At 32.7% G+C, this 25,643-nt stretch overlaps 1 protein-coding gene across 1 annotated transcript; it reads left to right on the top strand.

The window, feature by feature from the left end:
* Positions 1 to 440: 440 nt before the first annotated feature.
* On the top strand, positions 441 to 17,659 carry LOC143048898 (organic anion transporter 3-like). The gene is made up of 8 exons (XM_076222764.1): positions 441 to 753; positions 2,983 to 3,407; positions 3,681 to 3,914; positions 9,728 to 9,859; positions 10,912 to 10,994; positions 14,727 to 14,844; positions 16,297 to 16,369; positions 17,459 to 17,659. The coding sequence occupies exons 1-8, from the start codon at positions 451 to 453 to the stop codon at positions 17,657 to 17,659; spliced, it is 1,569 nt and encodes a 522-aa protein (XP_076078879.1). The 5' UTR covers positions 441 to 450.
* Positions 17,660 to 25,643: the final 7,984 nt, after the last annotated feature.

Raw genomic sequence — 25,643 nt, forward strand, 5'->3', positions numbered from 1 at the left:
TTTGACGACTATTTCGAGGTCATATCCCCAAGGTCCATGCAGATACTATCAAAGAATTTCCAATTTCCAATGTTTCGTTTTCTGCTTACGTTTGTTTAATATTAACTACGTATAATAAACACTGATAGTTTAATAAGTTGTATTACTTATAGTACTATTTAAGTACATCTCAGTTTGACGGTCATTTTGACGCGCTGTCCTCTATCATCTTAGTCAAACAAGTTTGAATTAATAAGCAATGTTGATGTCCATCAGTATTTATCATTTGTTGAATTTTCTATCGACAGGCGAGACTAACTAACTTTTATACTAACTTTTAATGTATAACTAACTTTTAATGTATAACTAACTTTTAAGATAAATTTTAATGTATAACTAACTTTTAAGATAAATTTTAATGTATAACTAACTTTTAATGCATTTCTTTATTTGCAGTAGATCAGATTTCAGATGACAGACTTAAATGAATATTTAGAAGAGACTATAGATGATATTGGAGGATTTGGACTTTTTCAATGGATACTTGTGATACTTATTTTCGGAAGTAAAATAACGGATAACTGGAGCACTTTGATGATGACCTTTGGAGGTGCCGTTCCGAATTGGAGATGTGACTTGACTACATTAGACGGTCTTGAAATTAACGAGAATAATATATCGGACTTAGCATTTTGTGAGCTAACTACAAGTAATAGTTCTGTCAAGTGCAACTCCAGGCTATTTGAACCTGAAATGTCTACTGTTGTCTCTGAGGTATGTTTAATAAGAGATTAAAGATTTCAGTTCAATATTTAACCTTGCGACTTCTTGTTAAAATATTTTATGTCATGGTACAATTAACGTAAAAGAGGGACGAAAGATACCAGCGGGACAGTCAAACGCATAAATCGAAAATAAATTGACAGCGCCATGACTAAAAATGAAAAGAACAAACAGACAAACAATACAACACATGACACAACATAGAAACTAAAGAATAAACAACACGAACCACCAAAAACATGGGGTGATCTCAGGTGCTCTGGAAGGGTAAGCAGATCCTGCTCCACATGTGACACCCGTCGTGTTGCTTATGAGATAACAAATCCGGTAAATAGTCTAATTTGGTATGTCATTTTTATGAAAGGGAAGGGGATTGTAGGTACGACGTAAGTAACATATCAGATATCATTTGTAAAACGGTTATTTAGTGATGGCGTCCGTAAAATTTACGAAGAGATGATTTCAACTTTATCATTTGGTACTCTTGATTTAATAGCTTCCTTGCAAGCAACAACCCTCTATAAAGAAAATCATGATAGGAAATGCAAGCACGGGAATATCGTATCAATTGGGAGATATATACACCGTATGCAGGTGCTGCTGGAATGTTGCTACTTAGAAATGGAAAGTTCACAATTTGAAAGCTGAAATCATCTCTTGTGTCGTAAAGTTTTGTTTTCAATCGACCCTCATTGTCAATTTCTAGATGCAAGTCAAGATATGAGGCCGACTCAGCTGTATCTGTTGTATCCTTTATCTCTACTTCAATGGGATAGATGCGTTCGACATGGTCACCAAATTTTGAATTATTCATTGAAAGAACATCATCTATATATCGGAAAGTAGAGTTAAATTGTGTGCCATAGATATTGCTAACTTCTTATCTTTCTTCCTAAGAAGTTCCTGTATGAATTCAGCCTCATAATAATAAAGAAACAAGTCGGCAAGAAGATGTTCACAATTCGTTCCCATTGGAATGCCGATAGTCTGTTGAAAAACACGTCCTCCGAACGTACGTTATAAGTATTCTTAATTCTAATTGGTATCAACGACCTCACTGCCTTAATCCATTCGGAAAGAGTGTCTACGTCTTCCTACTCACTCTTAGCCCATTGCCTGGCATAATCCTCGACTGAATCCATCAACATTTTATTTAAAGTTGTATTTCCAGTTGATGGATTTCGAGTCACGATATTTTGGCCCTTTCGATAACACATTTCGTAGGGAAGTGTTATAAACAATGTTGAGGTCACCGGTAATAAAGTATGGTCAGCTGGATTATATGTGAATTTGGAACTAGCACAAGTGCAATCAGAAGGTTTAGACTTGAAGTCGTCATTACTGAGATCCTGCAAAACGTGCTTGTAATTGAAAATTTTAGTTGCAATGGGTTAGGTATAGGTATCAGAAATGATTGGTACAGACTGGTCTTTTAAATAAGGATGTATTTTCGATTGAACTAATTTATGATGAAGGATATTGCCTAAGTTGATGCCATGGCTGTATATGTGTAGTATTGGTATTTTCACTAGTACGATGATCTGAATGAGTCATGTTTGAGATATTTGTAATGACTGGTGATGAGGGGACAACTGCCATGTAAAAATGTTGCCTAATGCAGTGTAAGGCATTTATTCCTTAATATTTTTGATATGATTTGCATATTTCGAAATACTTTATTACACGAGAATTCTTCCGGTAGTCTTTTTTATGAAATTTTTTTTGGATAAACGATGTAAAAGAGGGACGAAAGATACCAAAGGGACAGTCAAACTCATAAATCTAAAACAAACTGACAACGCCATGGCTAAAAATGAAAAAGACAAACAAACAACAGCACACACGACACAACATAGAAAACTAAAGAATAAACAACACGAACCCCTCGTAAAGTAACGGTTACTACCTTTATATTTTCCAATGCCAGGTACATCCAAAGAACAAAACACAATAAAAAGGGATAGACGTAATAAACAAACTTTTGGTCAGTAATTTGAACAAATAAAAGGAATAAATATCTTTTGAAAGATATTTATTGGAATATGTCCATGCATATTTCGTACAATGTATTATATTCCTCGTCCAATCAATGTTAAAATAAGAATAACATGAACAAAAGAAAAATAAATAATAAAGAGAAACAATCATCTTCAATAAAACGTATGTGTTTTAACATAGTTTTATTTTATATGAATATCAATTGTAAATTATTTATTTTAGTGGGACCTGGTATGTGAAAGAAGTTGGATTCCATCCACCATTACATCATTACAAATGGGAGGTGTAATAGCTGGTGGGTTTATTTCTGGACAAATGGCAGATACAATAGGGCGTAAATTAACATACGCTTCAGCATTGTCTGCATTATTAGTATTCAACACCGCGGCTGCCTTCTCAACATCCTGGCAAATGTTAGCAGCACTCAGATTTTTTATCGGCATTGGATGTGGGTTTGTCTCTTCTGTAAATTTTACATTTATTTTGGAGTTCACAACACGAGAATCCAGATCAATGCTAAGATTTCTACCGTGTAGAGAAGTGTTTGGAATATTGTATGCATGTCTTTGCTGGTGGCTCCATGATTGGCGGTACATCCAAATAGGTACTGCAACGTTAGTTGTTCCATTTTTGCTGTTAATTATTTGGTGAGTAAACAAAACTGTGTCAGTACTAAATGCTGGTCTTGAAAATATTGTAATGATTTATAAAAAAGTATGGAGAAAAAGGAACGAGTATGTAATTCAATTTGTCTATGATCCTGAGATATTTATAGCAACTAACAATACACATTGCATTATTGAGTACTAATTTCTGGCTTTTTATCTCTCATTTTGGGCGCCGTGATTGGCAACTAAAATATTTGTCTGTTTGCTTGTTTGTTTGTTTGTTTTTATTAATGTTAAAACAATATTTTAAAGGTTTGTACCTGAAAGCTTCAGATGGTTGGTTACTCATTGGAAAATTCAGAAAGCATATGAAGTCATTAAAAGAATAGCGAAAGTGAATGATAAAAAATCACCAGAATATGAAAAATTCCATGCAGAAGTAATACAAGTAGAAGATTTAGTGTCTGAAGAAAAGAAATACAGTATTCTAGATATCATAGATAATCCTAGACTTTTAAAGTTTACACTTTTACTGATGGTCGCTTGGTAAGACTTAAATAAAGTAATTAATGATGTATAAAGATGTTAATGTTATAATGTAGAAATACTGCATCATAGACATTTGCGGAAACTATGTCTATACCTAGAATTACACTTAGACTTACGATTACAGTTGACGAAAAACAAGGGGTCGTCTCAAAAAATAAAAAAATAAACCTAATTAACATTTATAGTAAAATCAAATGATTTTTTTATATCTCGTAAATTATTTTCGAAGGCACACCCATGCAGATTTTTTTTAAATTCTCCGATGGAGTGTTCAAGCCCTACTCAGAAGAATATAATATGTCTTTTTAATTTCCTACACTACCTCTGCATATTCAAAGTTTGTCTTATGTAAGTTGTCAATACTGGATATATTTTCGGATATATTTTGTCGGACTGCAAACAAATTTGGCTCAGTCGGCAAAGGTAATTCTTTTCCCTTATTTGCCATCAATATGTGTTGCTGGTGTCTAAGAAATCTGCATTCAACATAACTTCGCGTTAGCATATCAGTTCATTATATATTCCGAATAAATATTCGTGTGCATTCAAATATCTGTAAGAGCAAAGTGCACTTTAATCTAAAAGGATGTAATGAAAGTTTAATTGATAACATATAACAACTTTGTTTCTTAAGAAATATAAAAAAAATGTCATCGTTTAACAAAATCGTTTGATTGCATTTAATCTAAAATTAGGTTCACATTACATCCGTGTACTTTAAAAAAGACTGCTTTTAGAAAATTTAAACAAAGTCTATACATTAAAATTTTTGATTTGATTTAAAATGAAATGCATATGCAACTAATTAAGTTACTTTTGTTTTTTTTAAACAATGAAACGATGTAAAAGGGCATTTGAAATAAGTCGGGCTCCAACATGTCAAAAAGTGACGAATCAAAAGTCAACAAAAACTTCTCAAGGAAACATAGAGTTAATTTCTCTGTGACGATTAAAAATCAATTTATTTTGACGAATCAGGGTATATTTATTCCTTCTATAACGTCTTGACATACCACAGTATAAATTTGAATCACATTGACGCTAACAATAGTCGGAAATTACTTAATACGATATCTATCTAATTTAAATTTTCTTGCAGCCATTGAGAGGTATTTTATGGCATTCTGTTCTCGTCAAAACTATGTTTAAAACATTTTTCGAAAATTTTACACACTGAATATTAAAAAAAACACACTGAGATTAAAAAACCTAAAACACACACTGAGAATTAGAAATTACACACTGAGATTTCATAAAGACGCACTGAGATTACGAAAAAATGAAAAACACACACTGAGAATTGAAAATTACACATGAGATTTCAAAAAGACGCACTGAGATGAAATAAACTGAAAACACACACACTGAGAATTTGAAATTACACACTGAGAATTTAAAACTACACACTGAGATTTGTGCGCACTTTTTATGCGCACATATCTAATTAGCATACGTAATCTTAATCTATTACAAGCGTAAAACAACTAGGGGACATAACTCATTAGTCCTTCAATCTGGTGCCAAATGTTTTATAAAATACATTAGCGATACAACGTTAAAGACTAATGGAACAAGAAAAATACCCACTTACTCTCATTACAAAATATAATTAGAGTCATGTATCACATGTCTTTGATATAACCAAATGGTGAACATTTTATTAAAATTATAAGAAATCATTGGAACAATCTACAAAAAGACAAATAATGCAATGACATGTTCACCCAAGTGTCTATTATAACATATAAACGTAACAACAAAAAAATAAAAGATTACCTTGCGAAATCAGGGTAACAGCTGAAGACTTTTGAAAAAGCACCTATACTTAAACAGTTTTAAGCAAACAATCCCGATACACCGTTAGCAATAATATTAATCTGAATTATATTGAAAAATAACTTATGAATATGAGTAAGCAAAAAACGATGTTAAGTCTTGGAATTTATCATGAACGTTGGTTGAAGGAACCGCATTTCATTATATAGACGAGAGTTCTAGAGACCAAGATATTAATCTGTTGAATTGCTCATCTCAGGAATATTCATTAGTAATTTGCATATTAATCTCAATGTGTATTTTTGAAATCTCAGTGTTTAAAAATTAACAATTCTCAGTGTGTGTTTTTCAATTTATTTAATCTCAGTGTGTCTTTTTAAAATCTCAGTGTGTAATTTTAATTTCTCAGTGTGTGTTTTTCATTTTTTTTAATCTCAGTGTGTAATTTTAAAATCTCAGTATGTAATTTCGATTTCTCAGTGTGTTATTTTAGGTTTTTTAATCTCATGGTCCGAGAACACAATTATTTCGTAGTGCATTTCTTTTAGAACATAAATGAAAATTAAAAAAATCGCACCGCTTTCTCAATGAAATTTTTACAGTGAGTTGTACTACTTTTGGGACAAATTATATCAAAATTATAGAAAACATCATCGGCTCTTACTCAAAATATGGACAATGTTATGTTTAGGGCGTCTTGAAATCTTTTGACAGCTTCCGAAGTGCTCATTTTTAACCTTTTTCAGCTGGACCAAATCACTACTTTCCTTTAAAATTCTGGACCCAAATTTTTTTACAGTGTAATTTCAACCCCCTACTTGCAATTTGAGGCATTAAATATGGAGAAATAAATTTGGAAGGGGTATAAAAATAAATGACAAGTAACAAACTGTCAACACTAGGGACTATATTCGTGAACAAGGGACGACAATTGTGGTCTCGGACCTCATTGTGTATTTTTTTCGAAAAAAGGGTTTAAACATAGTTTTGACGAGAACGGCTTGCCATAATATTCGTTGATTAATCATTTTGATTGATCTCGTTAGGCCGTCATAAAAGATTTTTCAGTAAAAGAACTAATTGACATGCGACAAATCGACAAGTTGTTATATGAAGCTAAAAATCTAAATAAAAACAAACAAAAATAATATTTACCGTAAAAACTACAAAAGAGCCCTTTCAAACTGTTCCGATGTGTGTTTCAAACTGGTCCGAGATGTCTATAAAAGGAGACATAGTTGTCTTTGCCTTTGGCCCATGTTGTCTCAGTCTGATTTGTCTTTGATTTGACCCAAGTGGTCTCATTATGATTTGTCTTTGATTTGACCCAAGTTGTCTCAGTCTGATTTGTCTTTGATTTGACCCAAGTGGTCTCATTATGATTTGTCTTTGATTTGACCCAAGTGGTCTCAGTCTGATTTGACTTTGATTTGACCCAAGTTGTTTCAGTCTTATTTGTCTTTGATTTGACCCAAGTTATCTCAGTCTGATTTGTCTTTGATTTGACCCAAGTGGTCTCAGTCTGATTTGTCTTTGATTTGTCCCAAGTGGTCTCAGTCTGATTTGACTTTGATTTGACCCAAGTTGTCTCAGTCTGATTTGTCTTTGATTTGCCCCAAGTGGTCTCAGTCTGATTTGACTTTGATTTGACCCAAGTTATCTCAGTCTGATTTGTCTTTGATTTGCCCCAAGTGGTCTCAGTCTGATTTGTCTTTGATTTGTCCTAAGTGGTCTCAGTCTGATTTGTCTTTGCTTTGACTCAAATTGTCTCAGTCTGATTTGTCTTTGGTTTGACTCAAATTGTCTCAGTCTGATTTGTCTTTGATTTGACCCAAGTTGTCTCAGTCTGATTGTCTTTAATTTGACCCAAGTTATCTCAGTCTTATTTGTCTTTGATTTGACCCATGTTGTCTGAGTCTGCTTTGAACCGAGTTGTCCTGATTCCACCTCAAGCTGTCAAGATTCCATTTTGTGTACCGATATATCTTTCAAAATCCTTTTGTTTAAACTATAGAAAAACATTATAGGAGTTAATTAGTCTTTGTTTTGAACCGACGGTTTATATTTACACTTAGAAACGACCCAAGATTCAAATGCTACCTGAAAGTGTAATTGTAATCCTAATCGTAGGTTTATGACAGTTTTCGCAAATGTCTATTAAGTTAGTTCAAACAACACTTTATATTCTTATGATTTGAAAATGGGAACTCTAAATATGTTGATTTAGATCGTTTATACATATAAGAAGATAAGGGTATGAGTGCCAATGAGACAACTCTCCATCCAAGTCATATATGTCAAAGTATGGCCTTTAACACGAAGCCTTCAGTGGGATGTGTTTAGTAATTTTTAGTGTCTGATGTATGATTTTTATTGTTTTTGTCATTTAACTAGCTTTCAGTAACCACGAGTAACTGCGAGTACGCTTATATCGTACTTTCGTGGTAATTTGACCTGTAATTTGTAAAGCATTTTCGTTGTTTATTGTTTTAATTACTTCTTTTGCGTTATTTGATGTAGTGTCACTATCTTTATTATATACCACCTTTGACAAGTATTTAGTATGAACTTTAAGATAAATATCCGCATCTGTTCTCGTACAATAAACAACACATTCCTTTATTTTGTAAACAATAATTTCGTACACCATGTACAGTAACTCCTTACAACTATTTACCTGTGTTTTCTTTCTAATTTTGTTTTACATCACACTTCCTTTCTATCGATTTTGTCTTTGCATTGTGTCATATAACATTTGTTATAGTGCAGTGTACTATGTTTACTTGTTTTTTGTTAATACTTTTTTTTTATTGATTTAAGCCATTTTATAGCGAGTCTTTCTAGGTTGTGATGTTACTATATAATTTCAGGTTACGGTGAAGGTTTGCACCTGATAAATGTTTAAACTCGTTGCATTTGTTTGAACCTGTCCTAAGTCAGGAACCTGTTGTTCAGTTGTGGTCGTTTCTTGATGTGGATCGTAAAAAAATTTCGTTTCTAGTTTTTTATATAGAATAGACCGTTGGTTTTCCTGTTTAAAGGTTTTTATGCTAGTCATTTTGGGGGATCTTTATAGCTTGCACATCGAACAGCAAGCTATAAAGATCCCCCAAAATGACTAGCATAAAAACCTTTAAACAGGAAAACCAACGGTCTATTCTATATAAAAAACTAGAAACGAAATTTTTTTACGATCCACATCAAGAAACGACCACAACTGAACAACAGGTTCCTGACTTAGGACAGGTTCAAACAAATGCAACGAGTTTAAACATTTATCAGGTGCAAACCTTCACCGTAACCTGAAATTATATAGTAACATCACAACCTAGAAAGACTCGCTATAAAATGGCTTAAATCAATAAAAAAAAAGTATTAACAAAAAACAAGTAAACATAGTACACTGCACTATAACAAATGTTATATGACACAATGCAAAGACAAAATCGATAGAAAGGAAGTGTGATGTAAAACAAAATTAGAAAGAAAACACAGGTAAATAGTTGTAAGGAGTTACTGTACATGGTGTACGAAATTATTGTTTACAAAATAAAGGAATGTGTTGCTTATTGTACGAGAACAGATGCGGATATTTATCTTAAAGTTCATACTAAATACTTGTCAAAGGTGGTATATAATAAAGATAGTGACACTACATCAAATAACGCAAAAGAAGTAAACAATAAACAACGAAAATGCTTTACAAATTACAGGTCAAATTACCACGAAAGTACGATATAAGCGTACTCGCAGTTACTCGTGGTTACTGAAAGCTAGTTAAATGACAAAAACAATAAAAATCATACATCAGACACTAAAAATTACTAAACACATCCCAAGGGTTGTGTTTTAACGCCATGGATTTTTAGTAATAATATTTTTCTTTATCTACATGTATACGATCGACTTACACTTTTGAAGATCACACGTTAACATTACTAAACTCATTTCGGAGGAATGATCTCCAAGAATATTTATTTTTCTAAAATCTACACTATCAATGTCTAATATAGTACATTCAATTTACATTGAAGGTTCAGTTGTGGTTACGGAGCATACGGAATATTTTTTGGAGTAGGACAACTTGCAGGAAATATTTACATAAATCTTATTCTTCTGAATGTTGTTGGATTTGTTCAAGTAACTGGATGGTATTTTGCTAACTGGTAAGTATAACGTCACAGAGCATTTCCAGAATGATAAGTTAAGATATTTAGTTATGTTTTTGATATACATATATTATCGAGTACATGCAGTGTTACCTGTTTGTTTCAGACTTATTGTAATTTGAATGTATGTTTTAGTATGTTATAAATGAAAAATGAGAATTGAAGTCAAATCGGTGAACATGAATTTGACAGCTAATGCCCCTGTTACACATTTATAAATATTGAGGCCCCTCATGGGGGGGTCCTAGTAATCACATAATCACCATTTTTTTGCCAATATAATCACATAATCATTAAATATTTGCTTATCTTTAGTAATCAAATAATCATAAACTAAAAATACATTCCTAGGTAATCAAATAATCATGAAATATTTGGCTTAATAATCAAATAATCATTAAAAAAAACGACCAAGTAATCACATAATCAAAAACCCCATGAGGGCCCTCTATTGTGTATCTCCGTGATTATTTAATTGTGGAATCAAATATAACCAACTTAACTGGATGAACAAGACTTTTCAAGACACCTGCCGAACTAAAAAGTGGTTATTGTAAAAGATGCGACACAAGCTCTATAGAGCCTCTTGTTATAATCCCCTTTCAGCAGAATTCTTTGTGATGATGCAGACTCTCCCCAACAATAGAAAAGAAAAGAACAAAGTAAATAAAATCATGATCAAACAATTGAAAGTGCTATATTTATGAAGTCAATTCAGGAATATGTTTATAAAACTAAAGTTTATCAATTCTATATGAAAACGACACCGAATGGCCACCTCCTGGTTTCCAATATGAAAACGATGCTAAAAACTGTTAGAAATAAGACAATAACCGAACCAAACAGCAGAAAACAGCACAATGCCACCATTATCAGCCCTATCTTATGAGTACATAATTGGAAAACTAAAAGTGTGAAATTACTTATGGTCACCTACGTTTGTGACATTCGGGTTTAGCGACTTACGGTCAACCAGGTTTGTGGACATTGGGGCTTAGCTGAGCCCCTTAATCAGTAAATGTTATAACCCTTATCATTAATATCCACAGCATTGGAAGAAAATGGACAACCTCGATGTTCTTTGTTATTGGTGGATGTTCGGGGGTCATTGTTGGCATATTACGAACATTAGGTAATATAACACCGTTTAAATTGTATATAGCCGAATAAGAAATGACATGTATTGTGTGTAGTTATCTTAGTGTGAATTAATGAATTTTATTGAGACTTTTTTCGACATCTGAAATTTCATAAATGATGATTTAGGTCGAATCAGACAGATTGCATATTGAGTCGAAAATGCATTAGAGTGATTCAAATGAAAATGCAAATGAAATGCAACAGTTATAAGCGTATGTGTTGAAAAAAATAAATAATGCATAGCTGAGAGGGTGACAGAGCAGATTGTTACCCCGAGAAAACATTGTCAACCGCGGCGCAGCAAAGGTTGACAATGCTTTTTCGAGGGGTTACAATCTGCTCTATCACCCTCTCAGCTATGCGTTATCTAATATATTATACTGAATGTTCTATCATTGTTGTCTTTAACAGATTAATTTTATTTTAAAAGTATTTTCTATAACGTCGCGTACATAACAACGTTACGGGTATAAAGCCTCGGTCACACCTTACCGGATAGTTCGAACGGACGCCTAGTGGATAACTTTCTTTCAATCCGTCCATGTTCGTTAGACGTCCATTCTTATCCGTTAGACGTCCGTCCATATCCGTTGCATGTCCGTTAAGTGTATGTTTTATCCATCGACGTCCGTTATGTTCGGTTGAAAATTTTGAGCATGTTCAAAACTTTCAACGGACGTCCAACAGATAAAATGTCCGTTGAACGTCCAGTTAGGCGTCCGTTTTGTACGTTACTCGTCCGTTTCGTTTCCGTTTTGTATCCGTTACGTGTCCGTTATACACCCGTTGGAGGTCTTGGAAGATAAATTCACCAACGGACTCCTACCGGACGTTTAAAGGATAAAACGGATGTTGAACGAATGAGAAACGGACTTCTACTGGACGTATAACGCATAAAACGGATGATGAACGGATTTGAAACGGATAAATGCCAATTGAAAATTTCGCGTCAAAAATGCCAATTATTGGTATGTCAGATTTCTAAAGGTTCATGAATTCTTATTATTCAATCGATCTTAGAGTAAAGGCATGTCTTCGTAATCAATCAGCTCTTATTCAGGCCAGACAATGCCCTTTGGCGGCATTTTGAAGTACAAACCAAAACCAGTTGCCCAGAAACATTTTGAATATCTATGCAATTTACATGTATTATTATTGTCTCCTTTAATTTCTTTAATTTTTCCGTATATCTAGTTCATCCGTTTTATCCGGTAAGCTTCCGTTAGGTGTCCGTTTTATGCGGTACTCGTCCGTTGGGTGAACGTTCGACATCCGTTCTGTCCGGTACGTTTCCGTTTCTCGTACGTTTCATGTCCGGTGTGTGTCCGTTATGCATTCGTTACACGTCCGTTTTATTCGGTCAGTACATCAACGTACTCCAAACGGATAACAATTTTGTCAATGGACAACTTTTATTTTCATCCGTTAGGCGTCCGCTCGTGCTATCCGGTAAGGTGTGACCGAGGCTGTAGAAAACAACAAAAATGAGACAAGGTGTTTTATTTTGTTTTTATTTTGACAGTCAAATACTAAAATCTGCGCCAATACGCAGAACTTCAGCATTGTATTTAATTTCTTGATGTAAATTCAATTCTTTGTCCTTTCAATTATTGATTTTGATTGGTCCGGACCAGAGGGTTACCCGCTCAGCCATGTGATAGAGTAAATTAACACCTTCGTGTAAGCCAATCAAAATATGGCATTTTAGCATGAAGTGTAATAATAGAAGATAACTTTCTACTATAGACAAGTCTAAAACACATATTTGAGGATGTATTTATTTCGAATCCAATAATACCTTTCCATAGATTCACCTGATAGTTACCTGTCCATTTAAACTTTTGGCAGTTCATTTGTCCCATTGAACAAATACAACAGGTATTGTTCTCTGTGTAGTTTATTCACTGGAACCTTTAAATTTCTTCTAAGAGAAATCTATCACTCATTGATTAATCTACCTGAGTAAAAATTACCGGTGTAAAAATTGTCTGTTCAATTGATGGAAATAACATGTTTACTATTTATAAACCAGGTGCTCCGCAGGGGGCGGATGTAAAAGACCACACAGGGCGAACCCTGGACAGTTAAGACAAGTGTTTACACAGCATTCAAGCTTGATACAGGTCTGAATTTGGATTGTGATCAAATTTTTGACATAATATGGATTTCTGACACACAACAAATGTCAAGATCTTACAAATATATTGCACAATATTGTGCAATTAAAGATTTCTTCTTCAAACTTTTTGAAATTTGAGAAATTTTGGGGAAAAAATTGAAAACTACTACCAACCCTTTTTTGTATTTAGTTTAAATCCTGACATTTTTTATACATAATTTACAAGTAGTGTAATGGAGGTAAATCCGAAAATACCCAAAATTGTATGTTAAATGGTTTTGAATTACCTCCCTTACACGGCTTTTAAATTGTCTTAATTGTCCATTGACCAGAAAAACCTAGTGTCCCCCTTTGTTACCCCTAATTCCAAAACATTTTGAGCCATAACCCCCAAAAGTCAATCCTAACTATCCCTTAATGGTATGGAAACCTGTGGTATAATTTAAGAGAGATTCATACACTTAAACACAAGTTATTGTTTGAAAACTACAAAAATGCTGATTTGGGGTCCCCTTTTGGCCCCTATATTCTGAACTAATGGGACCACAACCCCCAAAATCAATTCCAAATATCCCTTCGTGATATGGAAACTTGTGGTATAATTTTAGAGAAATTCACACACTTAAACACAAGTAAGTGTTTGAAAACTACAAAAAGTCTTATTTTCGGCCCCCCTTTTAGCCCCTAATTCCAAAACCATTGGGACCATAATCCCAAAAATCTATTGTCCTCCCCTTAGTGGTATTGAACCTTCTGGTAAAAAATTATAGAGACCCATTCACTAAAACTAAAGTTATTGTCCGGAAACTAAATCCGTCTTTGGACGACGCCGACGACATGATTTTTGTTTTGAAATTTTGTTTGCGGTCGTATAAAAACTGCATATGATAAAATTAATAAAATGTTTTTCAATCTGTTCAAAATAAATACTAATCTAATCATAAAATGTTTGTTTTTAAAAAAAAATAGTATTGTTCCTGTCAAAAGTTGCATTTTTAAATTTTTGTTTAGTTATAAAATACTTTTAAGAAGGCATAAATATATAAACATCATCATTTTTAAGTTTTTTTGTCATTTTTTTTAAAATATGAATAATGTTGATTTTTTTTTCCAAAATCAACATTTATAAATGTTTGTATTAGTGTTTATATTCAACAGATTGAAAATATAATAAATTCAAACTCATATGCAGTTTTTAATTAATATTAAACATGTTATTTCCATCAATTAAGCAGATATTTTTTTTAATCAGGTAAATTAACCAATGAGTGATAGATTTCTGTTAAAAGAAATTTAAAAGTCTGAGTGAATAAACTAAACAGAGAACAATACCTGTTGTATTTGTTCATTGAGATAATTGAACTGCCAAAATTTAAATGGACAGGTAACTATCAGGTGAATCTATGGAAAGGTACAATTGGGTTCGCAATAAAACTGTCATGAGTCGCATATAGACAAAACGTGAATCTTGCGTCTTGAGTTTCCAATTGTAAGCCTGATCTATATTTGCTTTTTTGCAATAAATTTGTATATTTATAAATGCGAAATTGTTTTTTAGGTCAAGGGTCTGAATGTGTTGATCCATTATAATTACATTCATTACAGATATAAACGATAAGGAGACATTTGTCACTATTTTTGCACTCATATCTAAATCATGTGTGACTACTGGCTGGATGTCGCTTATGTTGCTGACGGCGGAATTATATCCTACTGTTGTCAGGTAGGGTAATAAAAGTGATTAAGGATATACTATGGTGAAATTAAAAAAAATCTAGAATTCAAAATTGATACTAGAAGTCGAAAAGCATAAGCTATGGATCAAATGAGCTTAATATATTGATAGTTTATTGGCCTCAATTTCGACAAAATATTTTTTTTTTTGGAAATGGTGGGAAAATAAATACTTCGTGTATTGTATCAGAGATCCTTGTTTAATTCCTACAAGAAGGTAACAAACACCTCCCGAAACGAAAGCTTATTTTTTTTAAAGTTAGAGTTAGAGGAGGGGACAAGGTCTCTGCGCAATGCTAGGCGGTGTTGTTGTTATGCGGTCTTGTCGTAGAAGTTAGAAACACAAAGTACAGGTTCCAGCCCCGGCGCCGAGGAGGAAGTGCATAAAAAATCAACCTAACGATGTTAGAGTAGATTTGATTCGTAACTTCCTCCCCGGTCGGAGCTGGGACCTGTACTTTTTATTTCAACTTCTACGACTACACCGCCTAGCATTGCGCAGAGACCTTACCCCCTTCTCTAACTCTAGCTTATCAAAATAAGCTAACCTTTCGGGAGGTGTTATATATATATATATATATATATAATTTTATAAATAAAATGACCGAATAATAGTCAACGATAAATCTTACGGGGCGATGGATCATATAATTATGATACAGCACACTACAAAATAATATATATAGCAAGTCTAAAAGGGTACAACATCACCATAAAACAACCAACAAATGAACAAATGTTAGATAATTCGTATAACAGATATTCTTCATCAGTATGATCACGATGTAAAATGAATCATGTCAATCTATTCTAATTATAAAACTATCACAATCTTGAAATTTATACAAAAAAAAAAAAAACAAAAAAAAAAACAGTTTAAGCGAACAACAGAGACGCTGGTACCATTCTATAATTTCCAAACACGACGAAAGATTCTGCAAAGATATGCCAAAATAAAAATAGTAATTTGCGATATGAACTGGCACACCTCTAAAATTCCAAAGAATACGACGGTTAAAATGTTACAACAACTGCGTGGAAAAACTGTCCCAAACATAACGGCCCTAACCATTTCTAACCGATCTAAGTTGGTATAATATTTCAAATTTGACAACGGTAGATCAAATGCAACAGAGACTGCGTATTTAAGCCTTCAAAATAAATAGCAGTTTAATAATGAATTAGAAAAATAAGTTAAATTTTATTTACTAAGATAAAATAATTGAACGTTAAAAAAAAAAAAAAAAATTTCGAATTCCAAGAATTCCTTTTCAACTACTTCTTACTGAATAAGCTTAGACATACGTGAAGGTGTTTCAAAGGGACGTCTTGCCGATTTTAAAATAAGTCACACAACGAAGATTAGCGAATAAGTTTTCTCTTATTCACATACTTATATATCAATAATAAAACTTTAACAAAATATATTACGTTTTTTTAGAAGTATAGGATCTGGTTTACATAATGCAACAGGTGGAATCGGTACAATGGTCGCTCCAATGGTCACTTGTGCTGTAAGTAACATGATATTAAAGAAATTTACCTTAATGATGCTTGCGCCTCTTGTTTCGAAATTTTGCCAGATTTTCATAATCCTCTGGTTCTATCCATATATTGTTATGAAAAAAAGTCCGCTGATCATAACTTTTCTTTTCATAATTTTAAAACATATAGTTTAAAAAGCGATTTTTGAAAATTTTGTTACTTTCTTCTTTTTTTTTTTAAATTTTGAACCAAAAAAAAGCGACCAATGCTAATAGTAGGGGATATCAAGGGAGAATCATTTGATATATGATTTTTGAAATTGTTTAGATAGCACTTACTTTAATGATGAAAGTGTTAATATCAAGTCACCATAACTTAAAAAACACAGAATGAGTTCACGATAAATGGATCAACATAGACAATACTGATCTTAACGAAAACCGACCAGCTTATTCATTTTTCTGTATTGAGTCAAACACGGCGTGAATATACCGGTAAGTAGCTATAGTTCAATTTACTATGATCATCAAGACCAACACCTAATCGTATATTCAGTTATAGTTCAATGTACTATGATCAACAAGACCAAAACATAATCGTATATTCAGCTATATGTCATTGTACTATGATCAACAAGACCAACATCTAATCGTATATTCAGTTATAGTTCAATGTACTATGATCAACAAGACCAGAACATAATCGTATATTCAGCTATATGTCAATATACTATGATCAACAAGACCAACACATAATCGTATATTCAGTTATAGTTCAATGTACTATGATCAACAAGACCAACACCTAATCGTATATTCAGTTATAGTTCAATGTACTATGATCAACAAGACCAACACATAATCGTATATTCAGTTATAGTTCAATGTACTATGATCAACAAGACCAACACCTAGTCGTATATTCAGTTATAGTTCAATGTACTATGATCAACAAGACCAACACCTAATCGTATATTCAGTTATAGTTCAATGTACTATGATCAACAAGACCAACACCTAATCGTATATTCAGTTATAGTATATTTTGCTTGATAAGGAAACATTTTTCCTATGAGATAAATGTCTAATAATAAAGCATGTATTTCCGTTACTTTTCAGAGTCAGAAGATTCCAGGTCTGCTCTATATGGTTTTTGCCGGCCTTATGTTTCTATCAGCATTTTTCGTAATTTTGTTACCAGAAACAAACAATCGAGCTTTAGAAGACACAATTGACGTCGATTCCAAAACCTCTGTATCAAAGAAAATCAAATCTGTATTTAACAAATCAGAACGGAAGGGCTATAGATCTCTGAATTAGAAAAAACAATCATTCTCAAAGATTTTATCATTGTATAATAATACTAGTACTAAGATAAGATAACATAAGATACTAGTACTGTTATTTGTATGGGGGAACATATTTGTTATAAAATGTGCAATTAAGTTTTTTACTTACTTTCTGCCATACAGTATACCGCAATAAATAGAATTACTAAAAATAAAGTTACCAACCCTTTTGACAACCAAAATCTTGGTTCAGGTATTGACCCGAAGGTTTTAAAGGTCATAACATTTGTATTTTGAAGTCTTAAAAATAATTGATATTACAAGAATGAAAAAAAAAATCAGACGTAGAACGACAGATGACATTAGAACGGTTTTAAAAATTAATAAAGGCATAACAGAAAGAACCAGGATAACATATTTTTTTTCATAGAAAAGTGATTCATTGCTCAGAAAAACAGAAAACTCAAATGGAAAACTCGATGAACACATGTGTGGGTAACGGAAAGTTGAAGATGTGAAAATACTAATTAAATCAACATCAGTATATTTAAGATAAATAACGGCAACAAACCAAAAAAAAAAAAAAAATCTAGTGAAGACTGAGTATTACATGTATATTGAAAAGACGCACAACTGACGTTGGCGTACTATTTTATAAGCCATGTTGGTATATTTTGCTGTTATTTTTACGTCCTTGCGTTCCTCGAAGGGTGAAACTGGTGTGATTTATTATGAAAGATAGCGTAGACGTTTGGAATGAGAGGATATAGATGTTGCAACTTGTATTAAGTTAATTTAAAACATTATTTTATAGCAATGCCACTGGAACCGGCGTGGTATGACTACAAAACCACACGCGAACTGATATTACGAAATGAAATGAAATACAAGGTCGCATATAAGTAGTTGAAAAAAAATATCAAGTGATGATCATTCTACATACAAGATTAGCTGAATTACTAATTTTAAAAATATATGCACTATTATTTCAAATTTACTTATTAATAATGTATAATGCAATTGAATTACAAGACTTTGTGCTTTCGTGCAAACGTATGATATATTTTTTGTTTTACTTCAAACACATTTTATTTAAAAAAATCCTGTACATGACACACACATATAAGTACAATGATACATTAATACTAAGGGATTCGGAAACAAGGTTTCCCTAATATTAAACCGTCTCCCTGTCAAAAAGATAAAGGGAAATAACTGCAAATAAAAAAGTTGATTTTTTTTGTCAGATCTTTCCTGTATATATATGTATCAGCGGCGGTGTGTGTTTCCATGACTTTGTCAAGACTGTCTCACCCAATTACGATCCTAACCATGCATGAAAGACGCTTTATCCTGTAATTGAGTGTCTTACTATAGAGATACAGCCCTACAGATATAGCTATGATGTATCTGTATACTGTACAGGGTTGAGTTCAATATCGTAGCAGCTACGTAGCGATCAATATCTATGTAACAACTAGTATATAGCTACACGTTCAATAGTCAAAATCTACGTAGCGCTACGTAGCACCTACGATATTGAACGCAGCCCAGATATCACTATAAAGCTCCGCATACTGCCGGACTAGTCTACGTTTGTGTATTGCTGTTGACGAGTGTTGTATGAACCTGCATGACCTCAGAATGTGTATTGCAGTTCATTGGTGTACTAGTATTGTTTGACCGTGTGCGAATTAACGACCATTGCTTTTATACGTTCTGTTTGTTTTCAAACATTTCTTTAGAGCAATAAGAATTAAACTAATTACAGACAAGCCCTCATTTTCCAGTGGCAGTCCAAATTTCCCCGACTATCATCCCAGATGGCCTCTATTGTGACAAGACCTACCTATTGTATTTATTGTGAACTTGTTCTCGTCCTGAATATGCATGAAATATTTGCCACTGGACATTAAGCAACCCACAATCAATCAATCATGTTCCTATATAGCGTGGTGTTCGATGCGAGCCAAGGCTCCGTGTTTTAGGCCCTACTTTGATCTATAATGGTTTACTTTAAACAAATTATTACTTTGATGGAAAGTTGTCTCATTCGAACTCATGCACTGTCTTCTTATATCTATAAATCAATCTTTAAAATTTCCCCTTATAAATAACTGCTTTCCTGTCCTCCAACTGAACGATCTAAATTTATAAATATAGAAAAGATATATACACATTTCTAACGTCAAAAGACATTTACATCTTATCTATTTGTGTTTTAAACATTTTTTTTTGTACTCATTGATGAAATGAATTTATAACAAGCGATACGGATTGTTATTTTGCACTAAGAAATTTTCGCGTAATTATACGATCGGTTACTAGTCAAAAACGAGAGTCAAGTCTCTGTGGCAACAATACATCGAAATGCCCTCACGGTCATCGCGATGTAAAAGAGCGTCCACGCGGCGAGCTGATTATGTTCATAGAGATATCGATTTACCAAGGGGAAATGTCTTTGATATCCAAAAAGAACTGTTTTCCTTCTCAATATTTTTTTTCTATGTTAATAATAAATACATTTTCGATCGATTTTCGTTGTATCTGAAGTTGTCCAATTTATAGTCTGAGGCTACTCAGTTGGTATCTTCAAAGTTCGGGACATCAGCATTTGTACATTTTAAATTGTTTGGATTATTTATTTTACCACTTGGCTATTTATTGTAATTTGGAGCTATATTGGATTGAATTGCTTGAATATAAAAAAGAAGATATGGTATGATTGCCAATGAGACAACTATCCACAAAAGACCAAAATGACACAGACATTAACAACTATAGGTCACCGTACGGCCTTCAACAATGAACAAAGCCCATACCGCATAGTAAGCTATAAAAGGCCCCGATAAGACTATGTAAAATAATTCAAACGAGAAAACTAACGGCCTTATTTATATAAAAAAAATGAACGAAAAACAAATACGTAACACATAAACAAACGAATTATAGGCTCCTGACTTGGGACAGGCACATAAATAAATACTGTGGCGGGGTTAAACATGTTAGTTAGAAGGTTAAACCATGTGATTTAAAACAATAGACTGAACAGGTTGTTAACACTTTCAACTATCAATAGGGTCAAGCAACATTTTTGAAATGATAAGTTCATGTAAGCGTTAATTTTGTTACAGTTACGAAATTTTATATTTTAGTGATATTGATCCTAAAACATTAAACCGGTCATGATCTAAGTTTGTGAATTATGTTTGCAGTTTTCTTGACATGCATTGTGACGTGTTATCGTATTCATTTATATTAGAAAACTATAGCAGTTATATTAGAAAAAGTATGGCATTCATAAATTTTTGATATTAAAAAATCATCGCTATGATTTACGACAAATATCGCATTGATATAATAAAGGCACTAGCCGGACAAATAGTCAAAAATGTCTATTAATCCGGCAAGCCGGACAAATAGCAATTTTACGGTTTTTCGCTATTTGTCCGGCCAAATGTATAATGATGAAGATATAACATCGTGTTTTGAAGGATTTGAATGAAGCACGGGTTGTTTTAAAATATATTGTCTAACCTCGTTTTATGAAAAAAAAACCTCATTCTTATATAAAAAAAACCAACATACATTTGATTCAGATTTTTTTAATTCTAATATTCTAAAGGAACTTGGGTTTAGGGGGGGGGGCAAAAATGATTCTCTCTTTTGTTGTTCTGCCTATGAATTTCCTGTAAGGGAAATAGTCGGGCCAATCATTATTGGCTTCATCTATGATTTCAAAAGATCCTGAATTTATAGTTTCTGTGAAGTTTGGTTAAAGTAAGGTCCTCATATGATTATGCACCATTCTTCATTTAAATTGTTCGGCAATTTTGAATTCATATGAAATATGAGAAGGGCACGCACGTGTTACCTGTACCCAAAAGGAGGATTGTGTTTTCGATAAAAAAAATTTTAGAAAAAAAATGTATATTAGATACAACAAAAAAAGGGGGGATACCCAAACCCTGGTGTCTTATTCCCAGTCCAGGCATATCAGTATGTTCATAGATCTGCGTTGTAGTATAACTAAAAAATAATGCATTCAAGCAAGTTTGATATAGTATTTTTTCCGAATGCGTTTTACCTCCATAAGGTAAATGGGGGTAAATCATCAATTTCACTTTAATTTCAGGCTTATTCCGCGTGTGTTATCCGACACCTCATCCGGGACACTTTCCACGTCACATGACACTTTTATTGATATTGAATATTTGCGCATCCGCAGACGGATGGCCTGACGAATAGAGATTTTTAAATTTTCGTCAAAACTATTTAATATTTTGAAAAACGTTTTTTTTTTTTCATTATTAAGGTGGTACATTGATGTAGTAAATACAAATACTAAACTTTTTTCATTTTAGATAAATGTTTTTTGATTTTCAAATCTTGAATCCCAATATTTTCCCCCGCGGGACAGATTTGCCCTTGTAGTATGGAACGCGTTTTTTTCTATGACGTCATCATAACGTCATAAAAAATGCATAAAAGACTGAAGGAACCATTCTGTTTAGGTGGTACCTAACACTACAGGGAGATAACTCTGTAAAGTCAGCTAAACGTTTTAATTATACGTTGTGTTGTAAAAGGAATATTAAAGCTTCTCAATGATCAAAATTGGTGTTTGTCAAATTGCTATATAACCAGTGTATTTTTTCTGACACAACGGTTGGTTCAAAAATTTTTAAATTTTTATATTTTTATTGAAGTCTCAAAGTAAATACTTTGACAAAATTTTATGAAAATTAAACGAGCCAGATTAATTTTAGTGAAAGTGTTGGGTACCACCTTAATAATGAAAAAAAAAAAAAAAACGTTTTTCAAAATATTAAATAGTTTTGACGAAAATCATAGTTTAATGGTTTCAATAAATGAAATATGTTAAAAGGTAAACCTAAAAATCGCCGTTTTTTTTAAAGTGAAGCTTGTCGCATGCAGCATAAAACATAGTTTATTTTAAAAATCGTTATTTTTTAAAATACGTACAATAGCAATGAATATGATATCACACAATTATATATTTTGGACTTGCATCTTGACAACTACACCGATTTTCCAATGAAGAACGAACATCGCGCGTAACGTCATACATTTGTCTGAAATTTCCCACAATGCAACTCGTGTCTATAAGATAATATCGCTCGTTGATATTAGAAAAGTTTTTATCGAATCGTTTCTTCCATAGACTGACAATCATCGATTTCAAAACTTGAATGTTTACTTAAGAATTGAATGCTTCTTTTTGTAAATTTATTGGGGTGTAAAAGCGTTGACCGAAGTACATTTTGTATGAAGCGCGGAAGCGCTTCATTTTAAAAATGTACGCACGGTCAACGCTTTTACAACCCTATAAAGTTACAAAAAAAAAAAAGCATTCAATACTTATAATTACATTTTTTAGCTATGATTATGAAAACACGAATTTTATATATTTTATTCTTTAATTCACCTGTGCACTTTATTGTTGGAGCACGTGTTATCATGAATGAAAAGTTGTATTGAGCAATGCAACTGCTTACGGAATAACACGTGATGTGCAGTTAGCCAATCAGAATAAAATATTATAATGAAACATACATCTAATGTAATTATATGCGTCACAAATTTAACCATGTCCATTTCAGCATGCATGTTAAGTGAATGTCAAGTTCAGCTCAAAATTCTGAAGCGTAGGAAAACTCGTACACTTCTGTTTCAAATTGGATAATGTTTTGTTATTTGTTTTTACTGTTGAAATTAGCTGCCATGTTGAAATAGATAATTATTCACCATGAGCGATGTAATGTTGTTGACCATTAGAAATTCTTTTTTTGCGAACCCGTCTTCAGCTGAATGTGTGATTTTAATATTAATACGCGGGCTCAAGGGATTTAAAAATGCGAGTTTTTCAAAGCACAAACAATCTACAGAATTATATGCAGGATAAAGACAATAACCGTTCAGTGTCTTTAAATATCAGTTGTATTTGTACTCGACTCGAAACAGGAGTCATAGCTTGCTAAAGCTTGCATTTCACCTGTTTCTTAGCCTCGTACAAATACAGTAGATATTTAAAGACACTAAACAGTAACTGTTATTGTCTATTTCTTAGTCTAAAGACACTAAACTCTTATTGTCTATTTATACTGCAACTAGTTGTGTTTATTTCCTAATATAGTAACACAGCTATATTTTGTGCGATGTCAATTTCATCATGCATCACTTTTTCAACAATCAGAGATTCATTAAGGGATGATTATAAGTATGAAATTAAAGTTACAATTTAAAATAACGATCAAGTATTATTTTTTAATGTGAGTTGCAGTATAAAAACAATATAAGGTCAATGTCAGAAAAATATTGTTTTTTTTGTATCTCGGTAAAACCTAGCACTTCCCTAGTTTCTCAGCTGGCCTCATACAAAACAGTTTATATTTTTCTGGCATTAACCTAATATTGTATATTTATGTCAAATTGCTTTGAATCTACTGAAAATTGTTGCACTTGTTTAAACACGAGTAGATTTCCCTCTTGAAGAAGAGTTTTTATATTGTATGGTAACGGAACTGTTTCTATCGTACGTATTGGGACAAGGGATATATTGTTACACTCGAGAAGAAAATGCTTACTGCTCTCGATTCTTCCGCAAGTACAGTTTTTACTTTCTACAAGATTTCGTTTAGATTACTACAGTCCATCCGAAGTCTGGCATGAAGTATTTGTCCTTTCCTTTCCCCAGAAAAATAATTTGGTATTTTACTTACACTTTGATTAAAGGTGACGTTTAAGTGTAAACTTTGATGGACTTAATCTGATATCGTCCGGAATAGCATTCCAGGATCGAATAACTGAAGGAAGAACAATTTCTGATAAAATGCTGTTCTACACTTTATATGTTGTGTGTCAGTCGTTCGTCTTGTGTCATAGTTATGAATATTAAACAGTTGTTTTGGGATAAAACAGCTTTTAAAAATAAATGGACTGGGTTGCACAAACGTTGTACAAAGGTTTATTAAAGGTAAGTAACACTTAAAGGTTACTTTAATTTAAAAGTGGCAAAGGGGTAATTTTAAATATTTAAATATCGATTAAATATGGAAGATATGCTCCTTTTCGGCAACCTTGCTGGTAATATAAGGCAACCATTGGCACCAAGAAAGTATAGAGAAAGGCTACCCACCCTAAATAATTTGACAGACGAGCAGCTTCGTTCCAGATATAGATTTGGGAGACAATCTATCCAAAGGATAACTGATAATGTTCGTGATGATATTACACACCCGATCCAGAGAAGTCACGCACTAAGCGTAGAAATGCAGGTACTATAAATGTAGATTTGAAAGTTCTTGTAAAAATGGTTTTGCAAAACAAAAACATTCTCTAAAGTTTGTTTTTATTTTAGTGTGTTTTACGAATATAGGCACCATATGCATGGGATTAAGTGTTTTTTACGTCCTTTTGATAGTAACTTCTATACTGTTTCGTCGTATAATTTATTTTTGGATGATAACTAAGTACCACCATGAGTTCATGACTATCCTAGCCGCTTCTAATTGCATATTTTCTAGTTTATTACTTAAATAGTCTGGAATATTGTCCCAAATAATATCTGTATATTCAAATTAAGGTCGGATAAAACTTAAATATATAGTTTGTAAATACTTTCTTTTCAATTTGAATTTTAAAGCACGAAATAAATTTAATCTGGGTGTTATCATTTCAATTATTTATTAAGATGAGAATGCCACGAACCATCCTCATGAAAAATTAAACCAAGGTGTTTTTGACTTTCTACTTCTGAAATTATATTATCATTCACATAAAGAGGTGGCTGATTAGGTTTTACTGATTTCTTTTTGCATTAAAGTTAACTAGCCATTGGACTGACAGATTGTTGATAGTCTCTATATCAGAATTAAGCTTGTTTTTTTGCATATTCATCTTCAACTACTATGAAAAGGGAAGTATCGTCAGCATATAGCTTTATATTACAGTCGGTGTCGGTTGTCATGTCATTTATATATTATACTAAAAAA

The sequence above is a fragment of the Mytilus galloprovincialis genome, chromosome 10, assembly GCF_965363235.1.
Source record: "Mytilus galloprovincialis chromosome 10, xbMytGall1.hap1.1, whole genome shotgun sequence".
In the NCBI taxonomy this organism is placed as follows: domain Eukaryota; kingdom Metazoa; phylum Mollusca; class Bivalvia; order Mytilida; family Mytilidae; genus Mytilus; species Mytilus galloprovincialis.

Excerpts from the sequence above, each read along its gene's own strand:
- LOC143048898 (XM_076222764.1), top strand. The coding sequence starts at position 451 with ATGACAGACTTAAATGAATATTTAGAAGAGACTATAGATGATATTGGA. Across the intron at positions 9,860-10,911 it reads GGATGGTATTTTGCTAACTG|CATTGGAAGAAAATGGACAA; the intron begins GTAAGTATAACG and ends TAATATCCACAG. Across the intron at positions 16,370-17,458 it reads CTCCAATGGTCACTTGTGCT|AGTCAGAAGATTCCAGGTCT; the intron begins GTAAGTAACATG and ends GTTACTTTTCAG.